Here is a 20,349-nt window from a genome sequence, read left to right on the forward strand (position 1 = left end):
GGATGGTGGAACAGCCCCTAAGAGTCTCTGAGCTAAGTCGCAGATAGACAGGTAAGGCTAAATTATACAGATTCCCAAAGGGCCGACAACGCACCCGTGATAATTTAAGTACCTCTAGTGTTGCGGGTGTCCATAGGTGGTGGTGCTTGCTTTCCACCAGGTCACTCGCTTACTTCTCAAACCGCTTTTGTAATTTTAAATAAGATACCATAAAAAACTACTAAAAAAGACCTTACATAATCAATAAATGACCTTACATTTCCGACACCACAGTATAGGCACAGTGTAAGAAAATGTAGATCACTTTGGTATAGGTAGTAAAATTATAAATCTTCGTTTAGAAACGCGTTCTTAACATTATTAAACCGTATCAGGTGTCGCACTGATCCAATTCCTTTCTCCACATCTGTATGCTGCATGAATGATTAACCAATCTGGTTCATTTACTCTGCAACACGATAAACAGATGACATAACTGGTCTACAAGTTAAAGCAACAATCCTAGAATAATGGCTAGAAGGTTAACTTCTTTGTTTTTTAAAGCTCCAGGAGGCCGTGAGAGTCCACCACTGTCTGGGCCCTCCTTTCTCACATACACGGAAATAGGTGTACTTATTTGGCCCTGGGCATCGCAAAGAAATGACGAATTAATGTATACCTACAGGTTTTCGGACTTCACTTACTGAGACTTATATACTGAGGTAGTCCTATTGTCACCAAATTAGGATCCGATGAGTGGATCCCAGGGTTCTTTTGTTTTCTTCAAATATTGTATACCTCTCTATATGTAATTTGAGTGTATTTTATAGTAGGTAACTTCGTTGCTCTCTGAAAAACCATTTGGTGGAGTAAAACTGATGAGGTAGACAATTATTTGGAGTCGGTTACAGAGGCGTCTTTACCTATAAGTAGTGCAGGGTGTGCGTTGCACAAGGGCGCAGAGGTGTTAGGGGCGCCGGCCGCGGCACTTTGTACCTATTCCATTTTGACCGCGCGCTTCCTAGATGGCGGTAAAGTAATCATTGCACACGGGCGCTACATGGGCTAAGCTCAGGAAATTGATAAGTACCTACCTAAATATTAGGCAAAATGCACTAACCTGTTCTCACTTCTACATTTTTATTCTTTGCCACCCAGAACCGCCAATATATCAGATTAGAGCGTAATCCGTTACGTGAGGACCTGGGTAGTTGGACACACTAAGTGCTGCTCAGTACTGGTCGGTCATTAGTAGTGGACAGTAATAGTCAGTCTGGGTGCAATGTTACGCGCTTTACAGGTCCGGACGCTTATTATGCTCATGCAGCTGTGAAATTAGTGAACACTGATCAAATGCCACGAAGTCATACAGATGTACCGACCTACTTAATATAAGTGTTAGTATTAGTATTTTACAAATTATATTCGCTCAAGATCGCGGCACGTAAATGTAGCGCTGACTGTTCATTTATGCGCATGTGACAGTCCTGCGCGCCAATCATGCGCTTACGCTTGCCAGTCCAACCCAGGATCAGTACCCTGTGATACTTTATTTTGTAGTTCAGTGCATTTAGGTTCTCGCTACCCTTATGCGGTCTGTATAAGTAGACCTTATCCACTTGGTCCTTTACTTAACCCTTATCAAAGCAGAAGTGATTTATCGACCACATGGGTTTAATGTTATAGATAGAGAATCATAAGTACATTCTTAGCACCATATTCTCTTGAAGATTCAACTCAAAAACTATTCACCCTGGGTACAGTCAAAGAAGAAACGCGTACTTGAGTGGAACCTTTGGTCGCCGCAAAAGTCTCCACCGCAATCAATTCAGTGTTGACATCACTTTGCTTGGCTTAGCTATTTTTCTACTTACTTTTTAGGGTTCCGTACCCAAAGGGTAAAAACGGGACCCTATTACTAATACTCCGCTGTCCGTCCGTCTGTCTCCAGGCTGTATTATGATCCGTACTAAAACAAAATAAAATAAATATCTAAGGGGTGCTCCCATACAACAAACGTGTTTTTTTTGATAACTGTCCAATGTTGTATAGATAATGGTACGGGACTCTTCGTGCGCGACTCCGAATCGCATTTGGCCGGTTTTGTCGGATGTTAAGTTTCCTATTGCAGGATAAATTAACGTGCATTCCTGAACATTTGAGATGACATTGATAGAAACAACAATTAGCAGTTTCAAGTTTCTACTTCGAAAGGAAGCAACAGTTTTGTTATTTGTCATTTTTGTGTAACATCCGTTGACATTAACAACCAGAGGGAGGTAATTAACTTCTAATTATTTACAAAATTAAATGGCGTGGCACCGTAGGAACTTGATTCCGTCAACTTTATGTTTTACACAACTTTATTATTATTAAATATAATGACCCGGATAACTCACGTCTTAAATCGAGTTTAGCTCGACATATTTCGGGCTAATCCGTAGCCCTTCGTCTTCGGAGCAACGCGACTCAGCGGCTGCTGCAACACGCGCACTGCGCGCCGCCGCTCTGCTCGCGCGACATCCCGACGAAACTGACACCGGTACACAACTACCCGCGTTTTCATCATCATTTAAGACGTAAGTTATCCGGGTCATTATATTTAATATGAGTGAGTCTCACGGTAGTTTCATGTTCAAAACTTTATTATTGCATACATTTGAGGGCCAGATTTTTTGCCGCTCAGTATTTGGTATATATGACGTTATCAAGACGTCAAAAATTATCAACTTACAGGGTGTGGTGTGCATTAGCGTTTTGAAATATTTATTACTGCGACATGCGCGCTTGAACGTTGCATTAACTAGTTCTCTGCTCAAAATAGTGGTTCATCTATATTATACTAGATGGCACTAGGGTCGCTGCTTTGAAATTTTAATATTCATCATTGTGTATGTACCACTGCTGGGCACAGGCCTTTTCTCAGCATGAGAGGACTTGAGCCGTTGTTCCACGCAGGTCCAGTGCGGATTGCGAACTTCACACACACCATTGAATTGATTCGCAGATGTCCTCACAGTGTTTTCCTTCACTGTAATGCTTTTGGTAAGCAAATCTAAATTCGCACATGAATTTCCCACAATCCTCTTCTTGAGAGGCCATAGGCTAAGCCACCATGGCTTCTGTTGAATTTTGATACTCAGTGCAAGTAAGGGTGTAGTGCATGAGATAAGGCTACTTTTTGATAACATCCAAGGCTGACGGCAGTTGCATAAGAGTATCATTGAAATGTTAAAAGTTTTTTTTTTATTCCATCTTCAACAGATGGCTGAATTCACTGATAGAAAGTAACATGTTGAAATTAAGTTTTAGGCCTAATTTTAAAAAAAAACTTTTGCCTAATACAAGTTTTTTAAAGGTGAAATTGGAAAATTCACATCATTAATTGACCAGTGATATTGATGTGACATACAAGAGAGACAAAAAAAAAACTTACTTTTTGCTAAACATGTATGAATTAAAAACATTTTAGTTACAAAATCACATACTATTCAAAAGAGATATTCGCTAAACATTTACATATAAAACACTTATAAATAAAACAAACACTTATAAAACATTATTTTTTATTTACTAAATATCTATAATAACAAAAACCTCATATTTATTATCCTTTGGTTCATCCACTATTTGCATAGCAGAATAAGTAATAGCTTTAACTTCTGTTCCCTGCGGATGTTTTCCAATCTGGAACTCCTCTCCGTAACACTTACAAACTATCCTAAACTCTTCAGTATTGAATTCAGTGATCACCAATTTTTTACATATCAGAAATGGTTCAACTGAAAACAAAAACAACAACTCGTCAAGAAAATGATAAAGAAGCCCCATCATGTCGTCTGCATTGGCTTCTATCGTGTGTACTTCCTTGATGATGACATAGTTCAGTTCAGTCATGTAGCCAAACATAGCCATGCCACACTGCTCAAAGGCTTCTTTCATAGTGTCTCCCCAGGCGTGTAACTGTACATCAGCAGTGTGGTCTAAATATTCGTACTTCACCGGCGGCAAAACGAAATCCTCTTTATCCTCTTGCGTTAATTGACCTAATTCAGCGTCCATTTTCTTGCTGTAACTTTCTTAGTTTCTTACTCGACACTATAGACGTTTTGTGATAAAAATGTGAATAATGAAATGACTAGCTTAAATTTTTAATCACATTCATTCGTTGCATTGGATTGCAAGATTGCAACATATTTACTAAAGAGTAATAGTACCAACCAAAATCAACCCTAATCAACCAACCAAACGCCAAGCAATGACAGTGACAGTGACAGTGACATTGAAAATCACAGACTAACGAAAATTAATAAAAATGAAGCAACTTTCTTTAGAAAATTGTAATGTTTGTAGTTTGTTTTGTACAAAAAACCGGTTGAACCGGTTAATAGAAAAAAAAATATACATATTTGATACATATCTAAACAGTTTAGTCAAAAATAATTTAAACTTTAAGTTTGTGCGTTATAATGTCAAATTTATAAATGCGCCAAATATAACGCACTTGCCAAATAAATATATATACCATGCATGTACCATTTAAACAAAACTTAATGCTTTTAGTTTAAATTTAAATTAAATTAAATTTTTGGTATTCAGTTAGTGAGATTTATGCACGGAACAGAAAAAAACTATAGAAACTTATGTGGTGGTTTTGTTTTGTTGATGTATTTCTGAACGTATGAATCTTGTCTGTGACTGCCTGTGGTGACCGCTAACGCTAACCAATCAGAGAAAAGAACACACAGTTTTACTTTTGTAACGTTTGCTTTTCAAAAAACTAAAAATCAACGTTCGTGTCGTGATTCGTGCCTCGGTGAAATGAAATGCTTTTTTAATGTTGTAAATGTTTTACGTTATTGATAAAAGTGTCGACTGTGTTGTAATTTTAATATTTTCTATTGTTGCTTTTATTTAGGTGAATGTTTGTGTTCTGTGTTGAGAAACAAGCCTGAAAATGATTGCGTTAACGGAAGATGTATACAAGCTATTGTAAGTAAAATCAAATAAATTCAAAATTCTTGAATTAAAATTACATAATCCATCTCTCGATATAATTGTCATGCATAGACAAATTAGCTATTCCGTGCGAGGGCTGAAAGTCCCATGTAAATTTTAGGATAACCGTTACTTCCCAACGTTGTATTTAAATTCTATATAGCTGTTTGTCCCCCTTGTTGACCAATTTGTTACTTAGGGTTTTGTTTTATGGTAGTTTCATTGTGGATGAAGCAACTCTAAAATTGGAATATATTTTACAGTGATAATGTCACCGAAGAAGTATCAAGAAATGTTCGCCACCTAATGCAACAACTATGGCTGAACTGGTCTCATGTTGGAGTAGAGTATGATGTGAAGGTTAACAATATTCAGAAGCTGGTCCAAATTGAGAAGGATCTCCACAGCGATGTTTTGGATGAGACTAAGCAGAAACTGAAAGTTATGCAGCATCAGGTGGAAGGTAATTCTATCAATAATAATAAATATTATCTAACAACAAGACAAGGAAGGATTTTTACATTTACTCATTCAATTAATCCATTCTCCATTTGTGCAATTACTGCTTTTTGTAGCTGTGTGTGTGTGTGTGTGCATTCACTTTAATTCTCATGGCACTTCCTATACTCATTACACAGGGCTGGATCTATAAAATTTGCAAATTGGGGTAAAAGTAAATGTATTTGTGTGGCACACACAACCTCGCTACATTTTGTAATAGGTACCCCCTTAAAATTATTGCCTAGCTAGAGCATATATCCTGTTTCTCCCTGACAGATCTGGCCCTGACAGTACCAAGGCAATCTTATGTAAATAAGCAAAAGTTCTGCTGCATGGTTCAAGAAATCATGACAATTTTTTTTTACATTTCTTTTTATTAACCAGTGAATTTTAAAACTTACTTATCTCTATGGGCTAAATTAAGCTAAATAATGATCAAAAGCCTAAGAAAAAAAAAAGAACTGGTTATAAGTTATAACAACCAACCGTGTATAACAAAGAAATACTTATTGCTTATTTATTATGGTTTTCACTGTAAATAAAAAAAAATATTACTTATTGTTTTGGGAGTAGAGTTGAACTGCTGGTGTGAAACAAAAGTTTTTTTTAAATTTGTTACGTTGTCAAGGTCTGTAATTCCCTTGAACTTATTTTGTGTCCCAACTATTGCACATTTGAGCAGCACAACATTAAATTAATATATTTTTGACAAAAATATTTTCCCAATTTTTATTATAGAATTGAAAGAAGAAACAAAAAAGCTGAGCCAATACCTCTCTGTGGACATCACCATCTTAGATTACAAGGATGATATGATGCTGTTTGAGTATAAGAAGGAGCTGGAAGACCAGATTTCAGGGTGAGTTTTATTTGTCACTGAGTTCATTTCTTCAACATCATCATCTCTGGCAATATAGTTGGAATTTAACAATTTGACCTTTTTATGACTGTAGTTATTACCTATTTTCCAAAAATACATTTTTTTATTTAAAGAATCAGGCACTCTGTCTAGGTTAACGGAAATAAAAAAAACTGTAAATATACCACCACTAGGGATAGATTTAGGCTGTAGTTCCAATGCAGGACTAGTGCAAAGAAATTCACATGTAGAAATGAGTTATTAGCAAAACGTCTGGAAATTAAAATTGTCTGTATAATAAGAATACTTAATATGTCTAAAGCAACATTAGTTGACTGTCATGACCACAGAACGAGTTAGTAGCAAAAAGTCTGGTCTAGAAAAATAATGAGTCACACTACTGGTATACCAGTCCTATGTCTCCTATGTCCATCCCCAGGGCTTAAGCTACATGCCAAATTTCATTAAAATCGCTTCAGTACATAATTTACCCATGAAAAAGTAACATTTATAATATTAGTATGGATAAATAAAATGTATGTGTTTTTCTTCAATATATTTTATTGGTAAAAAAGAACATTAACATGGGAAAACAAACAAAATTACTTCTTGTTTCCAAAATTTGAAAGGAGTTTGAATTATCAAGTGTCATATCAACACTTGCCATTTTAAGATCCAGACATTTTGCTAACGGGCTAGGGCTATTTGGTGTTCATGTCTATTTACTAATTAAGACATTTTGAGATTCAAATGTTTCGCTACCGGGCCATTTAGCGTTTATGTCTTTTAAGTAATAAAGACATTCTATGATAATGATGTTTCGCTACTAGAATATTTTAAATTGTAACATTCTAAGATCCAGACGTTTTGCTAAAGATTCATTTAGCGTTCATGTCTATATAGCAACAAAGACATTACACAATCCAGACGTTTGAGCTATATTGTCATTTGGCGAAAAGGGAAATTCAAGAGTAACCCGTAGAAATGTTTCGAAGATGTGAGTTGGTTTCTCACACAATGTTTTCCTTCACTGAACAGCTCATACCTAAAAGGTTGAAAAAAAAAAAATAAAACTTTTTATTTTATTCTTATTCAGATGTGTGGTATTTGATGCTGTAAGTTTTTTTTAAGTTAAACTAGGAGGGAACTATGACATTTTCCAGGACTAAACTATCCTACGTCCTTCCCCAGGACTCATAAACTATCTGTATACAGATTTCATCTAAATCGATTTTGATGTGAAGAGGTAACAAACATACAGATAGATTTACAAACTTTCTCATTTATGATATAAGTGAAATGTTTTTTTCATATCTTATTCTCGTTCCCAATTTAGTTATAGAGAACAGATGGAACAACGCCGGACGGAAATTAACCGCCTATTGGAATGGCAGCATGACCTGACTGAGAAACTTGGTGTCACCTTCCATGAGCTTCAGGATATCCCGCTGCCTCCTCAGGAGGAGTTGGATAAGTTACGGAACCATCTTGAAGTGTTGCAGTCAGAGAGGGACAAACGAGCTGAAATATTCTTGCACACACAGATTGAGATCAAGGATATTATGGGTAATAATTGCAAGCTTTTTTAGTTTTCCATTGCGTTGTTGTGCAATGCAAATCTTGCCAGTCAAATTTCACCCAGTTTTAGCACTGATGGAATTCGGTATACATAATGTAAATGGAAACATATTGCAAGTACAATTAACAAAAAGTACCATGAGAAAATAGCATTAAAAAAAAACAAAAACCAAATTGTGAAGTAAATATTAACTTTCAAATCATATACAGGCTCGCATCTCTAAGTTTATGAAATTAATTTGCGAAATTAAATTTGAAATTTAGTAGTGAGTTTTGCAGGAAAAAAATATATTGTGAGGAAACCTGGACAAACATACGAAGCAATTCATTGGTTTGTGAAATTTCCAATCCACACCAGGCCCATGTGGGAACTGCGTCGCAATCCCTCTCATTCTAAGGCCCTGGTCGTTCTGAGCCGCCAGCCCCAGCGCGTAGCAGACCATCGCCCGCGCCATCTTAATGCTGTGGTCGTGAATGTTCGGAACTGGTCGTTGTCTCCTGTCGTTTGGCGGCGGTTTATAACGACCTCGGCCTTTACCCAGCAGTGGGACATAAAGGCTACTTTCAATGCCTTTGCCCAGTAGTAGGACATTATATATCCTCCTGAGCCCTCACATACTTTATAAAGGACCAATTAACACTAATAATAACGGCCAAATGCACTTTATAAAGTACAAATTGTACATTAAAATTACAGAAAAACTACAAATCAAACCACAGAATAAGTTTGAGCATGTTGCGGTCAGCTCCCTGTCTGTTGACTTCAAGGTGACTGACCTGAACATGGACCGCCTAGCTAAGCTTCGCCAGGATCTACAGGAGAAGTACGACCAGACCAATAACAGGGTATGTAGAGATTTTAGTTCTCGAGTAATTCGCGTCAGAGAGCACTTGCGTAGTTTAGATCACAGCTGCTCAGAGACCTATGACCCTATACTACGAACTGCAAAATTCTAACTTAGTATCTTGCCGTCGTAAGGCCGCTGGTAGAAGCTGGATGCGTCTAGCCGAGGACAGGGCCCAATGACGCTCATTGGGAGAGGCCTATATCCAGCAGTGGATTGCTATAGGCTAGTGATGATGATGATGATCTTGCCGTCTCCCGCTGACGATAAAATATTATTTAATGCGAGAGTGAGAGGGACGGTGCGATACGAACTATTCTAATTTCGTAGTAGCCTCCCTGAGGCGTAAGGCGGCGGACTTGAAGCCAGCGGTCAGAGGTGCGACGAGCGTGTTCTCTTTTCATTGCGCGGCCGAAATGCTCGCCGCAGTGTTTACTTGGCAGCACACGCAATGAACAGAGAACACGCTCGCCACGCCGATGCCCGCTGGCGTCGTGCCCGCTACCATATTTTCTAACACACTTGAAATCAATGGTATTTACCACTTCTTCTTTTAAGTAAAACGAGATGGTGAATATTCTTCTCTGGTTCGCTTTTTAGTCTCTTTTAGTCCAAGGCTCACGTATTTTTTGGTTCGTTATAAGAAAAAAAAAGTACCTACATTTGTTATTAAATGTGACATTTTACCAATTTCATAATATTTTTATTAATTCATTTTTACTCACGGCGTTGCGCTCTTGATATTAGAAAACGTTCTTACCAGATGAAACAATATTAGTTTAGTTCTCTGAAAATAATTATTTAGTCATAACTGTAATTATTACCACACGTCGACACGTCAAGTAGTTGCCATTACGTTGAGTAAATTTGTATTACGGCTTCAAGTTGGTATACAGGAACTCATAAACTTAATTCTTAGAACTTGCCAAAATGACTTGAAACTTTGAATACTACACACTTTTTTTTGGTTTGTAGGTAGAACGAACTGGCAAGCCATTCACTTCGTACAGTTGTTGTAATTAGATTAGATTATTATTATTTATGCATTCAGTATAAAATTACATCATAATTTGTACATGTCATAGTTACTTATATATCCGAAAATTACATACTACAATAGTCCTGAATACACAAACAGACATTAATTGGCGAAACTATAATGTTCAATTTTGAATAAAACAATAAAATAATTAAAAACTAATGTCTGAAATTCATTAACAGAGTAGGTATTAAATGAAGAAATAAATAAATTAAATAAAGTACAACGTGTTCACTTGTCGGCGCCAATTTTTCTTTTACATTATGATTCAAAAATCTTTAACAGGTATTAGAGCTGCGCGAGCGTCTATCAAGACTATGGGAGTGCCTGGATGAGGACCAAATCTATCGGGATAACTTCCTTCAAGCCCACCCAGGATGCACTCCGTCCACTGAGGCTGCCATCAAGGAGGAAATCAAGAGATGTGAGCAGATTAAACGGCAGAAAATTCAGGTGAGATTATTATAAAGATGATGCTCTGTTTACCGTTGGCAATTATCGGCGAATACTCCACTGCGCAGTCGCCTATGTGTGCGTGTGTTTCGCAGTACGAGCCCGACTAGCGGTTTTTAAAATACACTCAATTGTGGGATGTTGAAAATCCATACAATTGAAGGGCAGATAATATAACATTTTGACTAAATTTTTTATTTTCCAAATTGAAAAACTAAATATAAACAGACTCAAATAGACTGGTTAACTGTGACGTCAATGTAACAGTAAGTAAATCAAATCGCGTCTAAATTAGTAGGTACCATCGGCGTTTAAATTACTAAGTAGTCCCTTAGTTATTTAGTAGGTCTTTTAATAAATGTGTTTTTTCTCATTATATTTGTACCTTCATCATAAACCCGAAAATAACTTTATTTCAAATGTAACTTTCGCTATTATATTTTGCATGGTTGAATGTATCGTAATTTGAACCTTCTGTGTAGATTATTTTATTTTGTCTAGATCAATCTGTATACCACTTCATATATGATATAGTCATCATCATCAGCCGGAAGACGTCCACTGCTGGACAAAGGCCTCCCCCTTAGAACGCCACAATGAAATGAACGACAACTCGCCACTTGCATCCACCGGTTTCCCGCAACTCTCACGATGTCGTCAGTCCACCTTGTGGGAGGCTTGCCAACGCTTCGTCTTCCGGTTCGTGGTCGCCACTCGAGGACTTTTCTCCCCCAACGGTTATCTATGCTTTGAGCGATGTGGCCTGCCCATTGCCACTTCAATTTGCATATTTTTCCAGCTATGTCAGTGACTTTAGTTCTTCGACGAATTTCTGTATTCCAGATTCTATCGCGTAAAGAAACTCCAAGCATAGCTCTCTCCATAGTTCGAGCATATGATAGTAATAATTAGTTTGCAGTTTTTGTTAAGCATCTCATTGAAATTTATATTTTTTTTGCATCCAGGTGTTTGTGGCCAACATGCGCACAAAGATAAAGCTGATGTGGGACAATATAATGTACTCAAGCCGTGAGCGCGAGGAATTCCTCCACTACTATCAAGACATCTTCACTGAAGACACGCTGACTCTCCATGAAATGTACCTAGAGAAGATTACCAAGTTCTACAATGAGCATAAGTAAGTAAATCAGAATACTAACCGTTTCTTGGGGGCATCAATTAGTAGTTTTAAATGTTCAGTACTGAACATTCTAGGCCCTGAGGGCATAGGTAAGGGCACCAACGCAAAATGCCTACAAACTGATCTCTGGACACTTTTTATGAACATCTTGAACTTCCCATCATACACGTTCCCTCGTGTCCAATTAGCTCAACGTGTCACACACAGATGCCGTGTTTCGAATTTTAAACACGAACCCTGTAAACAAGTTTGTGTTTGTCTTAAAAGAGTTCAATCTCTCTTGTTACAGAAATATTTTCGATCTGGTAGTAACTCGCAAGAACTTGTGGCTGAAGCAAGCCGAGATGGACGCACGCGCGTCGGAGCCCGGCCGCTACCACAATCGCGGCGGAAACTTGCTTCGTGAAGAAAAGGAGCGGAAGGCCATCGAGACTAATGTGAGTGAGACAGCTGTATGGTTGAGACCATGCGTTTCAGATGCCTACCACGACGTGTGGTTTCCCTAAAAAGTAAAAGAGTTGGAATGTGTCGAAGAGATAGTGGCTGGTCACTCAGGTTGTTAAAGAGCTAACTTTTACAGTGTGTAGAAATAGTTCAGTGTTTTTTTTGTTATATGATAGGAGGGAAGACGAGTAGGCGGGTCACCTGATAGAAAGGAATCACCGCGGTCCATGGACACTCATAACATAAATTGAATTAGAGATGCATTGTCGGCCCTTTGCGAAAATAATATACTTGTAAGACAATAATGTCATCGTTAGCGTCGGGAATCAGGAGGAATTAGCTGTAATGTTAAATTGATGCAAAGTTCCATAACTAAAATACTGAAGTAACATATTTTGTAGTCGTTAGTTTAGTTAATGATAAACAGGACGCGTAATTAGAAATGAAAAAATCGTTTGCCCGTGAAATTGTTTGTTTGTTTGTTTGTTTATACTCTTTATTGTACAAAAAGGAAAAACAAAAAGGTTACATAAATAAAAGTTATGTTAAGTACAAAGGCGGACTTATCCCTGCAGGGATCTCTGCCAGTCAACCTTTGAGTGGTAGAGGAGCAATCCAAAAAACAAGGATCGACAAATAGAGCAAAACATTGAAATCAAGTTTTTTTTGTTAATTTCTGTTTATTTCCGCTTGTTTAGCTCCCAAAAATCGAAGCACAACTAAGGGAGATGGTCGCAGAATACGAGGCGACAACTGGCAACACCTTCACTGTGGACGGGGTTCCGCTAATGCAGCAAATAGAAGAAGAAAAGGAGTCCAGAAAGGCTGTAAGTTAAAATACAGCGTTATTGAAACTGAAATAAAGGCTTACGCCTGCTCATTCGTAAAGCGACTTTATATTTGTATGTTCACTCTACGTGGTGAAATTTTGACCGTGATACAAAATATGCGTTACAAGCTCAGTTAATGCTAGACAGTGTAATGCACTAACTTATTTGATGAAAATAGTCAAATAAAATTTGCAATTTCCACACAGTTTGCGATTTAATTTCTACAATGTATGGAAGCCGCAAATTTTCTAATTTCAACAAATCAGTTAGTGCGTTATTAGTCCAGCATTAACTGAGTGTAAAACCCTTTCACGATCAAAATCTCTTCTATCGTTTGTAATTCCTTATTTACCGCCCTTAACGCATTCACTGCCACCGACGCACATAATTATTCACACATTTTGAAAGCACACGTGCGTCTGTGGGACCAGTGGAAGTCAGGTGGCAGTGAATGCGTTAAGACACAATGTACTATTGTGTAGTGTGTGCACTGTGTCTTTATTTTCATTAAGGCGACTTAGGTGAGCAAGGCTACGTACGCACTATGCGGCTAGCCGTGCGGTTTTAACGCGCCGTCTCTTTCTCTGGCCATACTTTGCAAAGAGAGAAAGAGAGAGAGAGTATGTTTATCCGTTTGCCTAGTGTTCATATTTCAAGCTTTGCTTAGTTTGGGACTAGGTCAATTGGTGTCAAGTATCCCATGATATTTATTTATTTATTAGATGGCGCGCCAAAACCGCACGGTTCACCGCATTGCGCGTACGCAGCCCAAGGGTCCTTGTTTTACAAGTGTCGTGTTTCAGGAGCGCCATAATAAGCTGTCGGCGCGCAAGCAAGCCCTGACGCCGTCCAACCCGCTGCTTCGCTCGCTGGCTACTTCGCCGCTCGGCAAGCGCAACCGGACCGCCGCCGGACTCGCGCACACTGCCGAGAGGACTAGGTAACATACAATAAACATGACGTATTGCACACAATCAACGGTATTAGCACTTCAAATACGAGGGACATAAATAGCAGTAGTTTGACAAGAAAAGTTATCGACCAATTTATAATATTAGTGAGATAAACGCAGTAACTTTCTGATAACATTGTAATATAGAATAGATCATTAGATTACAAGCAGTCTTTCCCCCGCAGGCCGCCGACGAAGCGTCAGCTCATCACGGGCAGCGCCACGAAAGCCGTCTCCGCTCTCACCAGCAATTTGTCTGCACTCAAGCGATCAGCCATATCCACTGTTAAGAGGTAAGCAACACTAACATAAGCTAAACAACTTGAAAAAGTTGAAACCCCCTAACATTGTAATTTCAAAGTTTAAATAATTTATTTAATCAGGCGTTACTTTGCGGAGGTCCATCTCAATGAAAAAAAATCTTTGCTCACCCGCGACCGCGTGACCTCACCACCTGCGTCACCTGCGGGTGAGCAAAGAAATTCTTTTAGTTCGTTTCAAAGTTTATTATCTCAAAAACGGCTAAACCGATTTTGATGAAACATCTAAGACCCATCGCTAGAAAACCACATCGAAATCGGTTCATCTGCTTTTTCAGTTATGATGCCACGTACAGACGCGATACAAAAAGTCCAAGTCAAAGTCAAAATATCTTTATTCAATTTAGGCCATAACAAGCACTTATGAATGTCAAAAAAAAAATCTACCACCGGTTCGGAAACACCTCCGTTGAGAAGAATCCGGCAAGAAACTCAAAATGTGATTCTAACACGTGATTCTAACGCTTGCGTTCGAAAAACGTGGCGTTTGTATCGATACAAACGCAAGGATCGTGTGTAAGGTTAAAACGTGTTGGCTTCCTTGCCTTAGCTGAGCGTTCGACTTGCGTTTGTATCGATACAAACGAGCGCAAAAATCAAAGTTTTTTTAAGGGCAAAATAGTGATATTTTTCTATTAGAGTTGTGTCTTGGAACTACAGTCTATTCGCAGAGACTTGATAAACATTATGATTATGATATCGTCTCGGAATCACGACGCTTCGCTCGCTTTATGACGCTGTATGAACTGAATTTCGTGGTATAGGTAGTGCCACCACAGTTGAGGTCACGCACACAACAACATATCATGTAATGAAAGCGGGATTTTGATATTCACTCATTCATCCTCCTTTTATGAAATCAGTTCTTCTTCAAGTTGCTGTGTATTACTTCAACTCTCGTGGCGTTACCTATACCAGGCATTCAGATCTTATCAACCGTGCGAGATGACGTGCGGACGCGGCGGCCATATTATAATTTCGTAGAGTGCATCGGTTGAGTTTTCACGTGTTGTTTTCTGTTTATACAGTATGATTTTATCGGTTAAATACGTAATTAGCGGGCTGCATTTGTAATGAGTTAAGAACCTCTGATTTTTGTATTTTTTTTTGTCAAATATCGGCGAACAGACTGTTTTAATGGTGTCAAGTACCCAAGTTTTCGTATGTAACAGTATTATTCATTCCTTGTTGGCTATTTCAGCGCTCGCTCGGTAGCGAGTGACGAACGTGACTATGACACCGGGTCGGCAGGCAAGTCACTAGCAAAGCTAAATGTTACATTCATAGTAGCGCTTTATGTAATGTAGAAGGAATGAGACATACTGTTACTGCTTTTGTAGTTAAGTAAGGCTGATTATTATTCATTAGTCATTAGATTAGCGATCTATTGTTTTAAAATATTTTTTGAATAGTCTGTAGTTTGAGTTATATAAAATTATGTAAGTTTCATTGTGCGATGCTACTGGTACGGTTTGGTTGGTTTTTAAGACAACACTTTAATTACGACAAAACGAATTTTCCAGTTCGAAAAAATGTTACACAAAAATGTATATATACCTTTTGGTCTAGCATATACGATTTCTACCGGAATAAAGTAGATATCAAAAGCTCTGAGAGCATAAACAAGTAACCTGACGACTCCTTTGTAACATCTCTTTAGATTTATTCTTTACTAGCTGTTTCCCGCGACTCCGTCCGCGTAAAATTCGTTTATCGCTATCCTGTGGGAACTATGCAATTTTCCGGCCTAAAAACTATCTTATGTCCTTCCCCGGGACTCGAACTATCTGTATACCGAATTTCATCAAAATCGGTACAGCGGTTTAGACGTGAAGACGTAACAAATAAAACAAACAGATTTACAAACTTTCGCATTTATAATGTTAGTGGGATTCAGATAGGTAGAAAAGAAAATAAAATACGCGTATGTTACGAAGAGATACTCAAGACCATTTTTATTATACACACGGGCTTGTATGAGACCTAGCGACATTCTTGAACGAAAGGAATATTGGTTTTGTAGCCGCGGAAACAGTTGTAATTTTTTTAGTCTCGCCTCGGTTACGTTAAACCCCGTGAACCTCGGGACCGTGAATCTAAGTGTTTATATTATAAGTTTTTTTACTGCTTTATGGTGTGCAATAAAGAATATTTGTATTGTATTGTATTGTTAAATTCGATCACATTGTCTCTGGGAAATCGCGTGAGTTCGAGTTTTAACCCAAGCAAAGCTCGGTTGCTCAGGTACTTTTGAAAACAAAATGTTTATTGTAAAAGTACTTACAAGTTACAAGAAGAAACCCTGTGGCTTTGGATCCTGTCCTCAGGAGTCTGGTGGCACAGGCATGTGCCTTTGTACTAAATCTCTCTCCAGTCTCCATTACTATTTATTGAAATTATTTTCTCATCTAGTGTCTCCAATATCGGGTTTATGATCTCATCAAAGAACGAATGCACAGACAGTGCGTTGTTTTCACATTTATTATATTTGTTTGGTTATTTTTATAGGCGAGTCAGCGGACGACTAGCAACGAAGGCGTTGGTGGTTAAAGCGGAGAGTAACGGCGCTACTGTCAAAAGGAAGTTGGAATACGGAGGCGACACGCAGAAGACTCCTAAGGCCAACGGCAGCATTCTCAAACACAAACGCACGGTACGTACAGTACAACCAGAATGTTTCAAATGAGAAAGAAAAAGTAAAACGATCTTACTACCAGTTATACTAACAAACTAGTTGAAGTGTATTCTTATATTTGACGCATCTCGCGAGCGTGCTTGGCATTTGGTCGTGTGCTTCACTTTAACCACCTTAAATTTTACGTAAGTTTTCTTCATTAAAATGTTAATTTCAAAAATTGGCTCCTTGGTGGTCCTGGTATGACGTGCGCCTATAGTTGCATTAACTATCCGAACTTTTAAACCCGTTATTCATACAAAGATACAAACAAATCTGCTAAAACTAAATTGTTTTTGTCTGTTTGGTAAAGGTAAATGTCAAAATGTCTGATAAAGATAATGAATGTTAAACTAACATGAGCTGTACAAGTGTTTATGAATAAGGGAATATAACCTTACATGGTATTAATCTGTATCTTACAACAGCGACTAAACTTTTTGTCATGATTCTGGATGTTATTGCAAGTTTAATCTTATAGTCTACCTGCCTGCATAGTTTTAACTTTACCTGTTTTAGAACAATATGAAAGCTTGTGCTAATCGTGTGTTATGTTATGGTGTGTGTGTTGTGGTTTTTACTAATTATGTTGTTGCATCTTTAGCATGTTGTTTTGTTTGGATAACCAAGACCACATTGTTAACTTAATGAGTTATTATCATTATGGCGTTTCATTCAATGTGTAGCTTATGCATGTTTTTAGCATTACAATATATGTACTACTAACAAAAACTACTTATTATAATACACCTGTCTATTCATAAGTATAATTATACTAAGTTCGAAATATATTCGGTGAAAAATCCGTAAGGCGCTCAGGAAGCGCTTTTATAAAACAGTGGATAAAAGAACTTGATGTGCTAATGAGATTTAAAATAATGCTTGCAAAATTAAACACTATCGTTTTGATATTCTTTGGTTGTTTTGCGCAAAATGTGGTTCAAATGCAAATACATTATGTTCTCCACAAACTTTATCGGGTCGACTTACTGCTCCAATCTATTTTGTAAAATCTTTAATAATTTAAAAGGCACAGGCTTCGGTTGCTACTACCACTGTCAAAGAGCTAACATCTAAAACGAAATCACAAATTCTCTCCCCGAAACTGCTTGGGAAACTAGACAACTCGATCAACGTCCAAGGTTTCTTGCGTTGGAATTTCGGCTCTATCATCTAGATTTTAGCTGAAAAAGGAGTTTCTAGATTCTAGAAACTTGTAAGCTAACGGGATACTTGCCTCACAACAGTCGATCGGCAAGCGGCGCAGCGGCGGCCGTCGCTCCAACGGCGCGCGGAACACCGTATCATCGGAAAATGCGAGAAAGAATCCGCTTATGGAGACGACGAAGCTTACTAGTTACTCTGACTTTAAGGTAAATGATCGTGCATGAGTCGCGTCAACTGTGAAGTAAACTAATTGTTAAGGCTTCTTTTAATTTTGTTATTGTCTAATTGAAGAAGAGAATATAACATTGCGTGTTACACTAGCTGATAAAGCTGGTTTTAGTATTATTTTGGAGCGCTTGTTATTAATACTTTCATCATCATCATCCCAACCTATATACGTCCCACTGCTGGGCACAGGCCTCCTCTCAGAACAAGAGGGCTTGGGCCATAGTTCCCACGCGGGCCCAGTGCGGATTGGGAACTTCGCACGCACCATTGAATTGTTTCATTAATACTTTATTTTGGGCTTATTCTCATTAAACGTGGTAACCATTTATGAATGCATAATATAAAATTTTTGGGAAAATTAAACTTGCCAAACAAATTCATTTTGGATTACATAATTGTGAATTATGTTACTACTATTTTCGCGCACTAATCACTTTTCACCCAGATATTTTTTATCCAAATGCTCAAGTCTAGGGAAAGTTAAATTCTGTGGGCAGGTAGTCATTATATTGTTTTTGAAAATATCATATGAAAATATTTTCAGGATGGCATAAATGAAAAACAAGAAAGTCGGAGCTCCATGGTACCGAAGCTGTTAGAAGGAAACGTTCCCATGATCGTTTGTCACGCGACCATCGATGAAAGTTATACCCCTAAGAAAACCCCACTAAAGCAAGGTCCCATGACGCCTAAGACTGGAAAGGAGAACTTACATCATAACCTCGCCGCAACTCCTAAGAGTAACCTATTGTATACCCCCACGCGGCTTACTAGATCAGCTTTAAAACTAAATGATGGATTCGCTACTCCCCGCGCGCCCCTTAGTGCGGCTAAGACGAATATGCAGCGAACCGCCTCTACCAACAACCTGGCTTTCAAAACTACACCAAGCAACATGTTGAGATCCAAAACGGGCATGGCCGGAACCGCAAAGCCTATCGGTTGAAATCGATGATAACCTGCAAAGTCTGCACAATGCAATGTTTTATTCTGTTTTTAGTTGAGAACAAAGATACGTAAGCACAGTTTAAACCTAGAAAGTAATCGATCAACAGTCTAGTGTAAATATATGTCTTGCGCAGCGCTTCAAAAATATGTACTACACGCTCTTATTGTTTAAGTGACAAGGGCTTAGTATATATTTTTGAGAAGTCCGAAAAGATAAGTATTTAACACTGGCTGAACAACGCGTCCAATTTGCCCACAATCTTTACTGAAAGGGTGAAAAAATTTTTTTAAAAGCAAATCGACGTATTCCTTGTGGTCGGCGGATGAAAAGTTAATCCAGACATAATGCCATCCCAGTACTTTATAATAGTGGATGGTTTACATTACACTGTACTAGGGCTGAACTGTGTTCGGCCCATTTCGGTTACATTGAGATTGCCCTATGCTATATTCATACTACATCGGGCAAGCGGAGGCATACCTTCTTCACTATTTTGTGGACGGGTAGCTTTGGGGCGCCTGGCTAATATTTTTGTTATGAAATCTCTTGTCTAGACAAGGCTGGGTTAGAGCCTGGAAGCAATTCCCACCGTCCGGTCGAGTCAACTATGAATTAATTCATACAAGAGTATGATATAGATGTCACCGTGCCACGTTTGTGCACGACCTAGTCTCGACATGGTGTAAAGTAAACCAATATCTTACTGGGATGACTTGTGTCCAGATCTTTATTGTCTTCTTGTCTACGCAATAAGTCTAAGTTTAATATTGTGCTATCACGGAATAATATTGCAATGGATAAACTAAGCTGTGCTTTAACGAGATATAATTAAATATTTTAGACACGTGATATTTTTATATTTTTTACGCCTGACTACTGCATGTGCACTCGATGTAAATATTTGAATCTCTTAATATAATAACATAATTATAATTTGTGTATTGATGAGAAGTATAATTTGATTTAATTAGTTTAATAATGTTTGAATTTGTCACTATTTTACTTTTGGACTTTTACATTTGTATTTTTAAACTTTAATTGATATCCCTCCGTGGTTAAATGTTAATTATGTCAGTAGGTTATTTAAAATTATTTGCGATCAACTGGAATTGATCATGTCATCCATTTGAAGCGTTTTAAGAGCAGCTTTTAGTCTAAATGTTGCTCCGTGATAATGTTGTATCGTACTTAATTTTCAGTATTCAATGTGTATAGGGAGTTTGTTTTAAAGGTTGTTGATAAAGGTCGATGCAATATAAGTACCTGCCGAAATGCGATACATGCGCCTTACGGTACTTACGGGCCTTAAATTTAATTTTAATGTTGTAATATATTGTCATAGCTTAAACTTTGATGTGTTTTATTTGATCATCCATAGCCTAATAGTTTTTG

At 37.9% G+C, this 20,349-nt stretch overlaps 2 protein-coding genes across 3 annotated transcripts; one reads left to right on the forward strand and one right to left on the reverse strand.

Annotated features, from left to right (window-relative positions):
• Nucleotides 1–3,538: 3,538 nt before the first annotated feature.
• Archease (protein archease) lies at nucleotides 3,539–4,245 on the reverse strand. The gene has a single exon (XM_074089982.1). It carries the CDS (start codon nucleotides 4,039–4,041, stop codon nucleotides 3,553–3,555), a length of 489 nt encoding a protein of 162 aa, XP_073946083.1. The 5' UTR covers nucleotides 4,042–4,245; the 3' UTR covers nucleotides 3,539–3,552.
• Nucleotides 4,246–4,696: 451 nt separating this feature from the next.
• Nucleotides 4,697–20,306, forward strand: LOC141429597 (uncharacterized). 2 transcript variants are annotated; one of them, XM_074089983.1, is made up of 15 exons: nucleotides 4,697–4,795; nucleotides 4,898–4,971; nucleotides 5,241–5,440; nucleotides 6,217–6,337; nucleotides 7,674–7,903; nucleotides 8,613–8,761; nucleotides 10,085–10,252; nucleotides 11,218–11,390; nucleotides 11,683–11,830; nucleotides 12,536–12,664; nucleotides 13,471–13,607; nucleotides 13,805–13,912; nucleotides 16,448–16,592; nucleotides 17,861–17,986; nucleotides 18,553–20,306. In XM_074089983.1, exons 2-15 carry the CDS (start codon nucleotides 4,937–4,939, stop codon nucleotides 18,952–18,954), a joined length of 2,271 nt encoding a protein of 756 aa, XP_073946084.1. In that variant the 5' UTR covers nucleotides 4,697–4,795; nucleotides 4,898–4,936; the 3' UTR covers nucleotides 18,955–20,306. The 2 variants fall into 2 exon arrangements, with proteins under 2 accessions (XP_073946084.1, XP_073946085.1); XM_074089984.1 differs by having other exon boundaries at nucleotides 4,707–4,818.
• The last annotated feature ends 43 nt before the right edge of the window (nucleotides 20,307–20,349 follow it).

This window comes from Choristoneura fumiferana, chromosome 7 (assembly GCF_025370935.1).
Source record: "Choristoneura fumiferana chromosome 7, NRCan_CFum_1, whole genome shotgun sequence".
Taxonomy (NCBI): Eukaryota; Metazoa; Arthropoda; class Insecta; order Lepidoptera; family Tortricidae; genus Choristoneura; species Choristoneura fumiferana.

Coding starts and splice junctions, on each gene's coding strand:
- Archease (XM_074089982.1), bottom strand. CDS start 4,041: ATGGACGCTGAATTAGGTCAATTAACGCAAGAGGATAAAGAGGATTTC.
- LOC141429597 (XM_074089983.1), top strand. CDS start 4,937: ATGATTGCGTTAACGGAAGATGTATACAAGCTATT. Junction 11,831..12,535: donor GGAAGGCCATCGAGACTAAT/GTGAGTGAGACA, acceptor CCGCTTGTTTAG/CTCCCAAAAATCGAAGCACA. Junction 13,913..16,447: donor GCCATATCCACTGTTAAGAG/GTAAGCAACACT, acceptor TTATTTTTATAG/GCGAGTCAGCGGACGACTAG.